We start from the raw sequence: 16,420 nt of genomic DNA on the forward strand, positions 1-16,420 counted from the left end.
GTTTCAAAAATACCATTCAGGTGTCTAAAACCTTGACCCGTAATTAATCAAAGAACTGCATTGCAGCTCATTTGAAGACAGTCTTGTATAGTATGAGCTGTAGATGTTATGCTCTTTCAGGAGCTGCTTATGTGTTGTGATGTATACAGTCGTGTACCCAAACTCCATATAATCAAGTACAGCATGGAGTTCATCAGTCACCTGCCATTAGACGAGAGATAGATTTTAGAATTTAACCATCTGATTTTATCTTTGGATCTGTTATTACTGATATACATGCTGTTCTGCTTGTGTCGTTATATTCACTGTACTGTGACGCTGTATGCTTGTTGCTCTGTGTTCCTCTTTCCTCTGAGCTGCATGACAAATGTTTGTCAAGTGATTGCTGATGTGGCGAGAAAGTACTAAACTGAAACTATTTCATTGATTGGCTGCAATGATTTGCTACATGATGTAATGAGCATAGATAAAGAACCACTGAGGCTGCTCTTCTCTCTGTCTCTCCCTCTTTGTTGCTTTGCTAATATAATAACTACCATGATGAATCTCTCTACATAACACCTTGTAATTTTTGTATGTATAACTGTAATGCATGACCGGCTTTTATCATATTTGAAGTTTTTATAGGCTAATTAAGATTATAATTATATAGCTTTGTGCAACCAGTGCACCAATAATGACCTATCATATTGAATGTCGCCACAGGACAGATATATCTAAACATTTGAAATAATGTGATGCAGAGTTACACTCCACCCAGCTGTGCCGGACTTTGTTCCTGCGCTCGCGCGGCGGAGGGCTGGAGCGGAGCTCGCGCTGTGATGGGACTACAGATCCGTTAGCACCCACAGCCTCCTCCTCTTCCATCATGGCTCCCTCGATAGACAGGCACGGATACTGGGGGCGGCCGACCTCAACGCTGGACTGGTGTGAAGAAAATTATGTCGTCTCTTTCTACATCGCGGAATTTTGTGAGTAAAACCCAGCTGCGCGATTTATGCGAAAAGGGTGAATTTGTGGTTCGTTGTAGGACACTTTGGGAGGACAGTCCTTCTGTGTACGTACAGTCGCCCCTGAATAACGTAAACATGAAGGACTAGCTGCTATAACAACTATTTAGTTTATTTCGTGCTAGCTCAGCTGATATGCACTTACGCTTGGTGTAAGCTAAATGTTAGCTCATTCGGCATTAAACCAGCTAAAGCTGTAATGAGGAAAAAGATCAGCGGAGACGGAGCCAGTCAACCTGTTCCGAGTCGAGCTCATTTGCATATAGCTTTCCTGGAGGCTCTTACTCTCAGCACACAGCACACGGTTAGCTTACGTTACTACAATTATCACTCAGTTATATTTCATTTTGACTCTGGGACTTGAACGTTTGCCTTCCTAGTCAGTCACAGACAGCGTTTGAAACTTGTTAAAAATTTCCTCCATGCTATCGGGCGCCTCATTGTTTTGTCTAACAATAAAAACTGGTTCCTCGGGAACGAGTATCATAGATTTGAACGTTGTTAGTGTCAAACTGTTGGTAAAGCATTGCCTGAAATTACTCAGGGCGCTCCTGTCAGCGTTTATGCAGTGACACATGCTTTCTATCAGCCAAACTACAGAAGACAAACAGTCCTTTTGATAAGAATTATTTAAAGTTGCTCATTATTGTGCAGGTAATCTAAGCTTGGATGTGGACTAGGCTATGAATACAAAAGTCCTCTTTAAGCTGTCACTCATACAGTATCACATGCACATTCCTTTTCTATTCATCTTAGAGTTGAAGATAAACTCTTTGGAGTACTAACTTCATTGTATGTCAGGCACCTTCCACTTGCTGTCGTCAGTGGGGCTCAGAGTATGAAGTGGTGCAACAGTCAGTGCAGGGTATACTGAAGCCCAGTGGGTCAGAGGTCAGTTAGATTACCACCTTAGTAGTGATATACACTTCATTTTATTGTCCTAAAAAGTCCTAAGCTACTCCAAGCCATTAGCTGTGGAGTACATGTTGTAGGCCTAATGTTACTGTGCTCAGCATACTGTATCCGTTCATTTCATGTTCATGTCTCTGAACATTGGCGCTGGTGTGAATCCAGCACATCAAGGGCACTGACAGTCGGAGCTCGTGTTTACACAAATGACACATGCTGGCCTAGCTCGATAGCTGTTTTCAGCTGCAGGAGAATTGTTTGGCGTTGAAATGGTGATTCAGGTTACAATGGCTGGAATGTGGTATTGTTCACGTAGAAAAGAGACACCAGCGGGATTTTAATCCTCACTTCATGTGTGCTTTTCTGCGTGAGCTCACTTTCAAAAATATCACTCAAATATCAATCATTCAAACATGAGATAGGTGTCTCATCAAATTCAGTTGTTTGCAGTTATTGAAATGTGACAAACATAACACTCACTTGCTGCATATTCTTGGCATGTGCACATTTATTAACATCAACCAAAGTCCACACATTTCTGAAATGGTCACTGTAAGGACTTTGGAAACGCCTTGGCTTTTATCAGACAGACAGATAAAGGGAAAGAGTCATGCTTGTTATGAAAAGACTCGTACGCAGTAAGATATTAGTTTTCAAACTACTCAACGTCCTTGTAAGTCTGATTTTTTTTTTAACATCACCACTCCCAGAAAGAGCTATGTTAGGCTCCGTGTTGAACTCTGTTATCAGGACCTCCATGGGCCTGATGATGTACCAGCGGTATAGAAAGTATACAGCTGTGGCCTTGAGGATGGTGGTATTACATACAGAAACACTGACACCAGTTCAAGCATTGGCCACTTTTACAGATGAGGCTTGATGCAAACTTAAAGATAGTTATTGTAGTCTCTTTCAGCTCATCATTCAGCTGTTTTCAGTTTTCACACAGGCCATGCTGTCATCATACTTCAGTTCAGTTCAGCTTCTTTGCAAACACTTGATCGATTTTAAATCTCTAATCTCATTTCTTGCAATTGAGTGAAAATGATAACAGTTCAAACAATGCAATACAATATAGTACACCAATACATTGTAAAATAATTTGGGCTGCGGCTAACAATATTTTCATTATCTGATTGATCTGCCTATTGGTTTCTTGATTAATTTATTAATTGCTTTGTGTATAAATCATTAGAAAACTGAAAATGGCCATCACAGTATTCTAGAGAATACATCAAATGTGTTGTTTGTCAAACCAACAGTCCAAAACCCAATAATACTCAACTAACTGTAAAGTAAGCTGCAAAGTTTGGGCATTTTGGCTTGAAAAATGACAACTAGCTGATAATTAAAATTGTTTCTGATTAATTTTGTGTATAATAAAAAAAAAGTGGCACTGAAGTTCATCCATTGTTTACTATCAGTACATTTACCCATTACCTGCAACTGTAATTAAAAACCCAAATACTGCATTACCAGTATTATGTTGTTGAAAGGGACTGATGTGCAGTAATTTCAGTATTTAATAAAGTAGAAAATTCATGTATGGTGGCAGCAGCCATAGCAATCGAAGTGTGTGCATGAACCCCTAGTGCAGTGATCAGGTGTCTGTTATAAGATACCATTGATGCTGTTGTTACCGTGATCACAAGATGTAGCCAAGGCTGTCCCTCTGAACTCTCACCGCTGTCGTGTCATCCAATCTCAGACGTGTTCATATATCGCACAGATCATGTCATCTGGCTGTAATTTGTCTCTTGGCTTTTTGAACAGGGAACACTGTCAGCAACCTGATTATGATTCTTCCTCCCATTTGTGGGGCCATCCAGACGTTTCGTGATGGTCTCGAGTTTCGCTATGTCTGCTCTTTCCTCGGACTGGCAGGTTAGTCTGTTGTAATCACAAATTACCTGGATCTACATTAGTGATAACACTAAAGTAAACTCTGCGCTTGTTTACATATTGTGGCTATTGACAATGGCCTTTCCAGTTATACAGTATTTACTGCTGATGCTGTCAATCTTATTTCATACATGTGATTAAGCCCTGACTTTCAGTTAAATGTTTTGGGCCACACAGCTGTTGGTGTTGGTTCCTGGTGCTTCCACATGACGCTGCTGTATGAGATGCAGGTGGGCTACAGTGTTATATTGAAATCTTTATATGTCAGCAAAAAGTATGTACAGAATCATTCCTGCTGAAACTGCATGAATCAGAAATATTTGTAATGGAAATGAGAGGTCAAACTTTTGATGCCTAATGCAATGTTAAATTATACTGAAACAATTTAGTCCTTTTGTGATCTATTTTGTGTTTTCTCTGTATTTTCATTTGCAGTTACTGGATGAGTTACCAATGATTTACAGTACATGCGTCTTTGTCTACTGTCTGTAAGTAGCTCAACCTTTTGGATTTTTGAATGGTCACTGAGAACATATTTAGTGTGATTGTGGCTGTAAAATGAATAAGTGACTCCCTTACTGATCACTTCATCCTTTCCAAGAAAGTACAGTGTGTATCATTGTGTTGCTGTAGAGTGTGCTGTATGTAATGGAACTATTGATTCTAACCTGGACTTAGGTATCTCTTTCCCGTTTCTATATTCTATACTTTGTTGTAAGAAGTAGCTGGCATGCTTTCCCAGCGTGCTTTTTCCTAATCTAGAGGAAATTTGTTAAATCATCTGAGGCCCATTGCTGGTCAGATTTATATAGATGGCTAGCACGTGTATGGTCAGGAGAGGATTGCCTCACTGCCTCCTATGGATTAGGCCTTCAGGGCCTTGGTGTCCTCCTCAAAGTATGTCTTGGTGAAGTCCTTGAAGTTCCTGCCCAAGCAGGAACATTAAAATGATGGATGCCATGCTCACCAGAATGCATGGAGCTGCAGCAATCCAGGGACAGCTGGTTAACTGATATGGACTATTCTAACTTTGTACCAGTGCCATCTTACAAAAGAGTTCTCCATCAAAGTGGATCCAGAAACTAGGGCAGCATATTCCTATTGTTGTGGGACATTTCAAACATGGTGCAGATGGGTTGATCCCCTCTCCGCACGGTCCGTGGCAGTCTCCAGTTCCTTCAGGAATTGGTGGAGGCAAGTGTCCCTCAGCTTTGAGGGGAATGGTGGCAGCCATAAATGCAGCCTGTGTTTGGCCTCTGCAACCGACAGAGGGTTGTTGCAACATTGTTGCTCTGTTTCGTAAAGGTACTCCATACTGTAGAAGGTCAGCTGTCCCTCCATGGGATTTGGAGATGGGGCTGTCAGCCTTGCAACATGAGCCATTCAAGCTTCTTCAAAGAAGGAGTGGAAATTGCTTTCTCTCAAGTCTGTCATTGCTGCTTCCTTTGGGTTGATGCCAGAATCTTGCATTCCACCCTAAGGTATTGTCCGACTTCCACACCAGCCAATCTATCGAACTGCATCCTCTCCTCTTGAGTGACAGTCACTGTTGTGCTCCGTTGGGGCCTTGACAGTGTACTTTCATTGGACGTGTGCCTATAGAACATAAGACCAGGTGTTTGTTGCATACTAAGACTATGCATGCTAGCTAATTGAGTTTGGATGCAGTCCAACAGGCATATAAGAGGTCAGGCAGGCCGGTCTCAGCAGGGGTGCGTGCGCATTCCACATAGGGCCTCACAACCACATGGTCCTTGTGATGAAGCACTTCTGGCCTACATTAAAAAAGTGGACATATAACTGAGTAGTAGTAACTGAGTGGCCTTCCGCCCATTTACACCTGGCCTTAACATCTGGCAGGCCCAGTGAAGCCTTGGTTGTGTTCTAAACCTTTTCTAAGTTTGTACTTAGTGTATATGTGTAAATGGTTCCTGTAGTGAGTGATCTGATGGTGATAATGTCTAATTCAAACTCGACTGTCATTTCATGGTCCTCCAGGGACCTGACTGGGTCAGCGTGTTTTCCTATATGTGTGTCTTAGAGAGTCCTTGTACATGTGTAGTATGTACACAGGATAGAGAAATAAAGGTTATATGTGTAACCCTGGTTCTCTGAGTGGAGAGACTATTTTTCCAGCCCCAGGCTGCTCTGAAACATGTTCCAATCAAGGTTAACCAGAGAGGCTATGTACACATGGTTCTAATATAACCATGCGCTGCCAATCAGAGGCCACCACAAGTGATGTGTCAAACAGTATCCACGTCAGCTGCCCCTGTGGGGTCTATTCTCCATACATATGGTATATGTTGGGTGGAGAGATCGGAGAACCTGGATTAACATGTAACCCTCCATTATTTGCTCTCTATTCCTTACGGTTATTCAAATTGAACATGTAAGATACACACATTTGGTTTTTTTTTTCAGATATGAATGCTTCAAACAAGAGAACAGCATCAGCTTATTTTCTATTGCATTGTTATTACTCTTCAGTGTCTCAGTCACTGTGGTGAGTATCCACTTTCATTATAAGGGTGATCATTTACTTTGAACCATATTGTAAGTGAAGCGTAACATAACATTATATCTTCTTGAGTGGTTTCTGTATGCACTTTCCAGGTATACTTACAGTGGAAGGAGCCAGTCTTTCACCAGGTAAGGGAGTGGTCTGTGTTGTGCTCACCTGGTTCAGGTTGTTTGCCATTAGGGCTCAGTGTGCCTTAAGTCATTTTCACCTTGTGTAAACACTGGGCCTGCCAACACAGCATACAACACTCAGTTTGGTGCATGTTGGTTGTTAAATCTAAAGTAGCTTTTCATATCAAAGCAGCAACATTTAATGATATTTTACAGTTTGTTGTTTGTATTAGTATTTCAGAAAAGACAAATACTAAACCCTACACTCAGAGCTGAATCCTGAACTACAGAATCAAACAGCTAACATTTGTTGCCAAGCAGAAGAATAATTTCAACCCCAACCATATACAGTAACTCCATGAACCTTTTAAGATGAGCACAGCCACCTCAGTTGTGTGTACTGTATTTGTCTGTACCTGCTTAGAGTCTCACATTGTGCGTGTTGCTTTACAACAGTAAGGACAATGTGACAAAGGTGCTTGTGTTTACTCTTTGGAGCTGACTTTGTTTACTGACCACACTGCTCTGTGCTGGTTCATAGCAAGACTGCTAATGTCCCGGTTGCAGCAGAGTGAACATGTAAACAGAGTTTGGTTCAAATGGTGACTTTTTTGTATGAGTATTTTTCTACTTCTTTTGAATGGACAATGTACTGAATGCATGCAGCCCTTTGTGTTGGTCCACCTCATTTATGCTGGATAGTGGAATGTATCAAAGCAACAGGAATACACTTCTGTGTTTACTGTAAGCTAGCACAGTGGTTCCCAACCTTTTGGGCTTCCTTAAAAGGAAGTCTGCATGAGTTAACAACTATAATAAAATATTAGTTAAAGACTAATTGAAACCATTTATTTTGCAAAAAGTCTAAAACTCTTTACCTCTAATAAAGAGCTCTTGTGGCTGGCTGTAAATGCTCGTTACTGTCAAGGAAACAAAATTGGTGGGTGGAAGAAATTTTGAGAGAACTCTGCTTCTGTTGAAAAGGCCATGCTGGTGGTTAGCATCAATCAATCTCTACAGCCTAGGTTGCTCAGAATTCAGCAGCTGCAACACTTAAAAATTGTAAATAGTTAGAAGCGAGATTTTTTTATTTCTTGCTCACAGTAATTGTGTCTCCTTCCAGGTCATGTATGGTGCTCTAGTAGCTTGCCTAGTGATGCGGTCCATCTTCATTGTGACATGGTACGTTTGAGGACCTTTAAAATTGAAAACGTTAACATACCAAAGGAATGTTTGTTCATCAATTTTCTTTTCTTTGTTTTGTTTCAATGTTAGGGTGTACCCATGGCTCAGACCGCTGGGCTACACCTCCTTAGGAATCTTTATGTTAGGGTTCCTGCTGTGGAACATCGACAATATTTTCTGTGACACATTAAGGTGAGTATTTGTTCTGGAAAAATACTAAGTGTCTATTATTCTATGTATTATAGTTAAAGGCATGGTGTTTGTCAGGTGCTCTTTGAAAACAAACCATTCAAATTCAGCCCCCCTTCCCCAGCTCGATGAAACCAAGAGAGCAGCGATGGTCAAACGAGCTAAAGAGTGAATGAAGAGAGGGAGTGGCTTTCGCAAGAACAAAGCAGTGAATCAGAGAGATAAAATGGTATTTTCTGAATTATATGACGGTTACATTCTAAAGCACAGTTAAACAGCCACACCTCTGTACGACCCTGCAGGAAGGTGCCTCATCTCCGGATTAGGTGTGAATTTAGCCAAAGCGCACACTTAATCCTGTTCATTGTTTGCCTCCTTGCTTTGTGTGTGTGTGTCAGTCTTGTCCTTGGTCAAACAGACATGTGTGACCTGGTGCTACTTCTTTATAGAGCCACAACCACATGCTGTTATAGGCTGGGGGCAAAGGCTGACACCCAGATACGTTCTGAATGCAGCAAAATAAGAAGAAAATAAGAAAATGCAGGCAGAAACATCAAATGTGTCATGTGTGGATTGTTTAGACCGTTTGCTCTTCCGTTCCATTGTGGCGTCCTCTCCTGGAGAATCTCATTCTGTCAAAGATACTGTTTTTGTTTCGTTATTAATTAAAGTTGCTGGGTCTTCACTTTTTTGGTCTCTCAGAGCCAGTAGACATACACTTCCCCCTGGTGTTGGAGTAGCAACACAGTTCCATGCCTGGTGGCACATCTTCACAGGCCTTGGATCCTACCTGCACATACTTCTCAGGTAAGCTCCCTTAAGCAAGTAACAGAAGTCAGCTGCAGTGTGTTTCATTGTGATGAGACATGTTCATTTGCATTACAATCTAATGTTCATCTTCTTTTAGCCTGCAGATCAGGTCAACCTACCTCAAGTACAGACCAAAAGTAAAGGTACGTTGAGTCCTTAGCCTTTATTTAAATGGTAGATTTTATTTCATTCTATTCATTCATTCATTCATTTTTCCTGTCTTATCCTCATTTTGTTCAGTTTCTTTGTGGAGTTTGGCCCACGTTGCAAATTGAACCACAGAAGACAAGCTGAAATGAAGGGATGGGGACCAACTTAAGGATGGTGACTGCCATATACAGACACCATCGGCATAGGGACCTGCCAATGCCCACTGCAGGGAACTCAGCCCACAGCTCGGGGGCAGATGGACCCAAGGCACCACCCCAGGGACCCTTCGGTACTGCACTGTGGAGAATTACTAAGTACAGTATAGCACTGAGCCAGTTTTAAGAAATGGAAGATTTTTATCATTAATCATAATTTATTAGACTAGCTTCTCTGTAATTATATTGAAGTGTAATAATTTTATTTGTTCATTCATCGTGAATGCAAAAATGATGTGTAGTCTACTGCAGTGGTAAATGTTAAAGGAGTTATGGATGTTATCTTAATTAGGGTTTGGGAAAAGGGATAACAGCGTCACTGATTCAAATTTAGCATATTATTGCTGAATGTTTGACTCTGTGGATATTTCAATCTCCTAAGCCTATATTAAATTTATTTAAATAGGCCCTCAAATAAAAGTAGAACTAAGGCTTAAGTATAGTTTAACAATCAGCTGAGGGAGCTCCACTTACAACACAGTGTTGTTATATTCCTTTTCAAGGAGAATTGTATTGTTGTTGGATGTGCTCACTAGAAATGGGATAGTACCTGCCAGCTAGAAAGTGATACTGTGTTAGTCCAGCTCAGCTGTTGTAACTAGAACATCCTTCTTCATTTGCGTGGCCACAGGCTTCATTTTTATCAGAAATTGTCTTATCAAAACATGCCAAGACTGGAATTATTCATCTCTCTTTTGTTTTAATCGCCAAAGTTGTCGTGTAATGTGTGAAACATGTTAATCTTGTACCTCGTTCTAATCATGCAAGAGATGCAAAGCCTATAGGTTCGTTACACGACCTCATTACACTAAATTTTAATGTTGCTTAGGACAGGGTTAAACATTTTCCCAGGGAGGCAAAGCAAGTTGGACCACTTTCTACATCTCAAGTTTCTGTGAAAGTGATACTGCACACAAATTTCTGCTGTCTGGACTAGAATTTTACAGCCACCCCTCAAGCCCACAGGGTGTGTTATGTTAAGAAACCCCATTGCTGGGATTTGACCAGCATCTGGCAGGTCTGATCAGCCATCTCAAGCCAGTATCTGTGACAAGACCGTTGTGAACAGTACCGCTAACTTTGAGGGTAGGTAGAGTTAAAATGCTGAAACCCAGCTAATGAAGTCAGCTAACAGATTCAACCTGCTTCAGAGGAACATTTGCTATTTGTAAATGCTAACATTCAGTCAAAGGACCAAGAGAATGAATGGAACATGTCTGAATCATTGCGTCTTCATAAGCTTCAGTCAATGAGGTACTACACCCAGTCAGTTCTGAGAAGGATTTTGTCTCCTACTTCATTACACTAAATTTCCTTAAAACCTGTACTCAAGAGAACAGTAATAATGGCTGAGTAACCCGCCTGATTATTAGAAAAATACTTGATTTAAGTCAATTGTAGACATCCCTTTATCTATTGGTATGTAAGACTTAAACATGTCCCACAATACCACATTTTACTACATTTTATTTATTATGCTCTTATTTATCAGTCCCTTTTCTTTCATTTATTTATGCCCTGACGTCACAGTGAAGAGTCAAATGGCACATATACATTAAGGGAATACTCGTGGGAAGCAGTTTATGAAACAACCACTAGGTGGCATAACTTTCCAGCTTAATTCAGACATTGCCAAGCATGCCATAGTGCACTGAAGAACTACCTACCTACCTATTGAAGGACATTTGCCTCAGTTTACTTCTACTGGATTTGTGGTTTGAAATGAAGGGCTTTTCATTCATAATGTTTGTTTTGCTACTGTGAAATGATGGACGTGAAATGTTAACAATAGAACCTGGAGCTTGAAGTAGTTGTGGTAAATTAAAAACGCACAACATTAGTGTTGTACAGAGATATTTGTATCAGTGTGATCTCCAATACTGCTGTGTGCTGGATTATCTCCTTCCTGAGACACATTCATATTTCATTTCATTTCATTATGCCCACATGCTGTGTCTCTGACTCTCATATGCTTGGGTATAATGGCTTGATCCCAGTGTTACAAACGGTCATAAGCACAATGTATGAAAGATAAGTATTAACATTGTTCAAATGTCTGTGTGGAGTCTTCAGTGTGTGTCATTATCTTGAAATCAGTGCTCATCAGCGGAGGTGAGCAGCTGTCAAAGAGGGTGCCTTATTGTAATCCTTGCAGTGTAATCCAAGTGGCCTTGATGTTCATGACAAACACGCCATTCAAATTGTCCTGTGTGTTGTACAGCGTGCCCTTTCCCCTCATTATAAGCAGTTAGAGCATCAGAAGGACAAACAATGACAGCGTTTAATGCAAAGTCTGTGCCTGATTCTTTGGCCTTCCATTCATTTCATGTGTCCAAGATCTTAGAGGTTGTTCTAATGATGATAAGTGTAGCTGTAAATGATAGTACATGTGAGTCGAGGCCAGAAGAGCAAACTCTGCCAGCGTGTTTGTTGAACTTCGGTCACGTGCCAGTCTTTAATGATGTCCTGTCTTGTCAAATAAATGAAAATGTGTCAGACTTTTTGTCTACAGAAGAACTTTATTTTGTCTTTGTCCTGTCTTTGATGCCACACACTGTATTTCACCCCATATCATTTCTGGGAACTGCCACGTAGCCACGTAGAACAAATGTGTGTAGGTTGAGGATGGCATGAGCGCTGCAGTATCAATAAACAAGGAAAGACAGGCATGACTCATGAATTCCCTGTCTGCCTTTTTGACAGTCATATCACAGATAACATTATGTTGGGCTGAATGGAGTCATGTGGCTGAAAGGTGTGGTAGTTTGGTAAAGGCTTTGGCACAAACTCCCCGCACACTACAGACGCTGGCATACTTCCAAAACGCTCCTCTGACTCTTGTGCACTCTCGTTGAACTGGGAAGCTGGAAATGGTGGAGTGTTTTAACTAGTGAACTTCAAAGAAAAGATGCAAGATATGTACATGGAAATGCACTGGTAGAAAGTAACTAAGTACATTTACTCAAGCACTGTACTTAAATGCACTTTTGATACTTAGTATTACCTTTTCTTCTACTTTATGCTATGCTTTAAGGAACATTGTACTTCCACCACTAAATGCAGCCTCCCAAATTAAAATGCTGCTAGTTGACCATTTTGACACACAACATCACCGTGTAACCGCCTCATACTTATTCATTCTATGGAGAGGATGTATTGTTTTCATCTTGCATCATGGTTAACCACAAAAACCACAGCAGACAGCAGCTTGTTGCTGACTAAATGTACACATGGCACACAGCTCAGAGTGTGCGTCACCTGGATTTTTTAGCCAAGGACTGGTGAACTGATTTGCTCCCTTCGTCAGTGAGTTCTTCATTAGTCACGGGAGTCCATAACAAGGAACTACCCACCGCTTCCAGAAAAGATGAAGATATGCTGTATGTGTTGCTGCATGTGCAGAAAAACATGTTGGGACAAGGCGGTTCACAAACAAGTCACCGAAGGACCGATCATAAGATTCAGATTAAGATTTCTTTATTGTCATTGAGCATGACATGTCAATGACATTTGCATTGCAACCCCCATGTTAGAAACAAGATAATAAGAAAGATTAGAAAGAATAAAATTAAGATACTAGAATAAAATAAACCAACATGCAATAAAAATATTTGTAAATGCAATTAAAAATATACCAGAAATGAAAATATACTAAAACAATAAAAATATACTAAACAATAAACAATTAAATATACCAGTGAAATGTACCGACAGCAGCTGAAATGTACTAAAATGTATATCAACAGTAAACAATAAAATATACCAATGAAAATGAAATGTGACAATACACTAAAATGTATATAATTTAGTTAAGTGTGTGTGTAGTTAAATGTTAAGTACACAGATGGTGTAGGTGTAGGTGCAGGTGTAGGTGTAAAGTGCGGTGTGCAGTGGTTCACAGTTCACACAGTCTCTCACTGCAGTGAGGGGCTGCTGGGGGTGATAGCTCTAACAGCTCTGGGGTAGAAGCTGTCCCTCAGTCTGTTGGTGGTGGTGCGGATGTTCCTGTACCGCTTTCCTGATGGTAGCGGTACAAACAGTCTGTGGCCCGGATGGCTGGGGTCCGTGGCGATGGATCTGGCCCTCTTCCTGACCCGGCCTTCATATATAGAGTCTAGGTCAGGAAGGGGGCGGCCCACGATGCCCTGTGCAGTTTTAACCACCCGTGCCAGTTGTTTCCTCTCCTGTGCCGTGCAGCTGCCGTACCACACTGTCACACTGAGGCAGAGGATGCTTTCAATTGTTGAAAGCATTTGTTGTGCCTTCTTCACCAGGCAGGAGGTGTTCATGGACCAGGAGAGGTCAGATGTGATGTGAAGGTCCAGGAACCTGATGTTGTCCACACGCTCCACCACTTCTCCGTCCATGAGGAGGGGGGCGTGATCCGTCTTGCTGGACCTCCTGAAATCCACAATAACCTCCTTGGTCTTCCCGGTGTTCAACACCAGGTTGTTGGTTGAACACCACTGGGTGAGCTGGTGTATATCCTCTCTGTAGTGGGTCTCGTTGTTATTTGGGATGAGACCCACTACTGTAGTGTCGTCCAACTTCACGACTGTGTTGGTGGGGTGTATGGCAGCACAGTTGTGAGTAAACATGGTGAAGAGGGCTGGGCTGAGCGCACAACCCTAATGAAACTAATGTGACTATAAAACTGCAAGTTTTCTGACTTCCCTCCAACCCTTTTCCTTTGATTGTTTTAAGTATATGTTGTATGGGACTAGACATGCAGGTTTCTGGATTTAAGAGCAGCAGCAGGTAACCTGAACAGCCAGGCACCTGACTCTTTACAGGTGTTTGAATGTAAGAGACACCACTAAGTATCATACCATAGTCAAAATTCAGTCGATAATAGATATATAGAAATTGGATCTATATACCTTTAACCTAAGTGTGTTTGCAGCAGGGGCTCAGCAGTCTTTGTCGATCTTCTAGTGTGATATGTGTAGGTTGTTTTAGCATGCAGCATCTTCTGTGGTCTTTGGGCCAGTGTTAATACTGGTTTGTCAAGTGGAGACCTGTGAGCTCAGTGCAAAGAGGAATTTTTTAAACAAATCTTCATCTGGTATTCAATACATCAGAATATCTCAAACTATACATTTTTTAAAAAGAGTCCAAAAATAGTGCGGTGTACAATTAGAGCTACACGTTCTTTGTCTTCTCGTCTTGCAGTTCTAGTACTCCAACAGCAGGAGGAAACCACCCATGATGTGTACTGTCAGCAGGTATATGAACACACAGCATGTAGTGTATATTATTTGACTATAATTGTCCTTGGCAGTCAGGATCTCTTGACATCTCTCAGTGTGCTGTTTGAAGGGCAAGTTTAGACACAGAATAATTGCCGCAGGCTGCACCACATTCCTCTCTGGGTATCGTACGTAAACATTGTTGTCAAGGCAGGCGATGCTGATGTTCCACAAGTGCTGCTGTGTTTTTGCAAAGTTGTTGCACACTGTCATTTCCAACAGGACTTTTGTTGTCGGTATGCTGTAGAAACCGAGCTGTCATCCATTCATCCACATAATATAATTATGCAGTGTGCACACTGTCGATCAGCATGTGTGTAGTATACGTATACCACTGTAAGTATACAGTAGGGAGGTGTTTTGAACATAACAGAGATCCTAAGCCGTCATTACTCACAACACTGAGTTCTGGCTTAAACCCTGCAGAGCTTCTGGCATATCTTTATTGACTTGTTTGACACAACTTCATTGCTTTATTGAGAAAAGGAGGAAAACACCTCCTGTGGTGACCAATCTGTAAAAACCCCTTCCACCTTCAGCTGCCTGGCATATGAACAACTCTCCACTCTTCTGTCCCATTCAAAACAGTAACAGAACACTTTGGACTTTGATAGTTGCTTCCATAAACCTGAAAGTTTAAAGTAATTTACCATGTCTTCCTTATGTTGACAAAAGGTGGGAATGACAAATGATTAACATTTTTTAAATGTGCAATCTTTTTCCGAGGGATTTTCATCAGTTAGAGCAGTATACGATGTTATTTATACATGTGCACACTGAAAAACACAATATCTGGAAGAGAGATCTATAACTTTAAATCATCATCCAGGTATTGCACAACAGCCTTTCATTCATTTAATGTTGAAGCTTTATTTGGGACCATCAGTCTTTGCCCGCAGGGACGGTGGGAAGATGCTATGAGTCAATGCCAAACTGTGTGTAATAGAGTCTTAATGACTATCATTAGCAGGTTTTTTTCCAGTGTACCCGTTTCCTTTGACTCAGTGCTAGCTGTATCTAATGACGCTTGTGATTAGATTCTGTTCAGGTATAGAGGTTTGGTCTCGGCTCAGGTGAATGTCCCAGCCGTAAAACAGATTCGGCGTGTGTGACGCCTTGTCAGTGCTGAGCTGACTCATGCTGGGAATGCCAGAGTTGCTGGAGTGGAAGCAGACGCAGAGAGGCTGCTGGCTCTGAGGTCATCGCTGAAATGCTTGACAGACTTTGTCAGTTGGCAGACTTTGTTTCTTAAAATGCTACTGTGCATTTTATAGTAGAACAGACAGGGTTAGGATAGGTTCCAGCTTTGGATGTCGGCAATCATTTTCAGCATGAAACAGAAGTCATACAGGACAATGTAAAAGATAGTTTCGTCATCTAGTTGAGCATTTTCATGTCTGTAATGTTGAGTACACCGGTCTATTTGGAGAACTGCACCGTGCTCATCATAGTTTAGCATGTTAGCCAGGGAACATTTACATTAGCATTAAACACAAAGTACTGAGGCCGAGTTTGGCAGGTATTTGGTCATAGACCAAAATATTGGACAATTTAAAATGTTCACCTGATGATGGTTACGGGTTCACCCAAGGAAAATTGAAGGATCACAGACATTTTTACAGTTCATCCTGAGGGGAACATGAATGTCCGTAATGACATTTTTTAGATGTGGAGATGTTGCAGGAGAAAGGTGAAAACTTTGATGCAGGTTCTGCCAGAGGACAAGTCATGGTATTGCCAATGTCCTCTGGGTATCATCAATGCCTGGACAAAGTGTCACGGCAACCCATCCAATAGTTATTGAGATGTTTCAGTCTGGGCATTCTACAGTCAAGCTGCACCACAGTGAGATGATGTAATTTGGGCAGAAAATGTGCCTTTAAATTGATCGAACCGACCTGGATCCTGAATATCTGGAATACAAAGTTGCTGATCAAATTGATTTCTGTGCTCGTCAGTCAAACAGTCATGTCTCGGAGGAGTTCTGAGACAACATATAGCCAAGAATTACATTACACTCACAGTACTGAAATACTCTTGTGCAACTACCTGTCTATAGTGTGCATCCTCAATCAGACAGTTCTGCTTCAGCTTGCAACACTGTGGCCTTGGGGGAAGCAGCTCCTGCTTTGTCATCAGACTGTTTGGGAAATGGACGACAGAGAAT

At 41.3% G+C, this 16,420-nt stretch overlaps 1 protein-coding gene across 2 annotated transcripts; it reads left to right on the top strand.

The window, feature by feature from the left end:
• The first annotated feature begins 503 nt into the window (after positions 1-503).
• Positions 504-11,500, top strand: acer3 (alkaline ceramidase 3). Of its 2 annotated transcripts, XM_041952796.1 has the most exons (12): positions 504-573; positions 744-971; positions 3,693-3,803; positions 3,999-4,051; positions 4,257-4,309; positions 6,246-6,327; positions 6,438-6,473; positions 7,579-7,637; positions 7,731-7,832; positions 8,532-8,636; positions 8,737-8,782; positions 8,880-11,500. In XM_041952796.1, the coding sequence occupies exons 2-12, from the start codon at positions 869-871 to the stop codon at positions 8,931-8,933; spliced, it is 804 nt and encodes a 267-aa protein (XP_041808730.1). In that variant the 5' UTR covers positions 504-573; positions 744-868; the 3' UTR covers positions 8,934-11,500. The 2 variants fall into 2 exon arrangements, with proteins under 2 accessions (XP_041808730.1, XP_041808729.1); XM_041952795.1 differs by having other exon boundaries at positions 532-971.
• Positions 11,501-16,420: the final 4,920 nt, after the last annotated feature.

The sequence above is a fragment of the Chelmon rostratus genome, chromosome 14 (assembly GCF_017976325.1).
Source record: "Chelmon rostratus isolate fCheRos1 chromosome 14, fCheRos1.pri, whole genome shotgun sequence".
Lineage (NCBI taxonomy): Eukaryota > Metazoa > Chordata > Actinopteri > Chaetodontiformes > Chaetodontidae > Chelmon > Chelmon rostratus.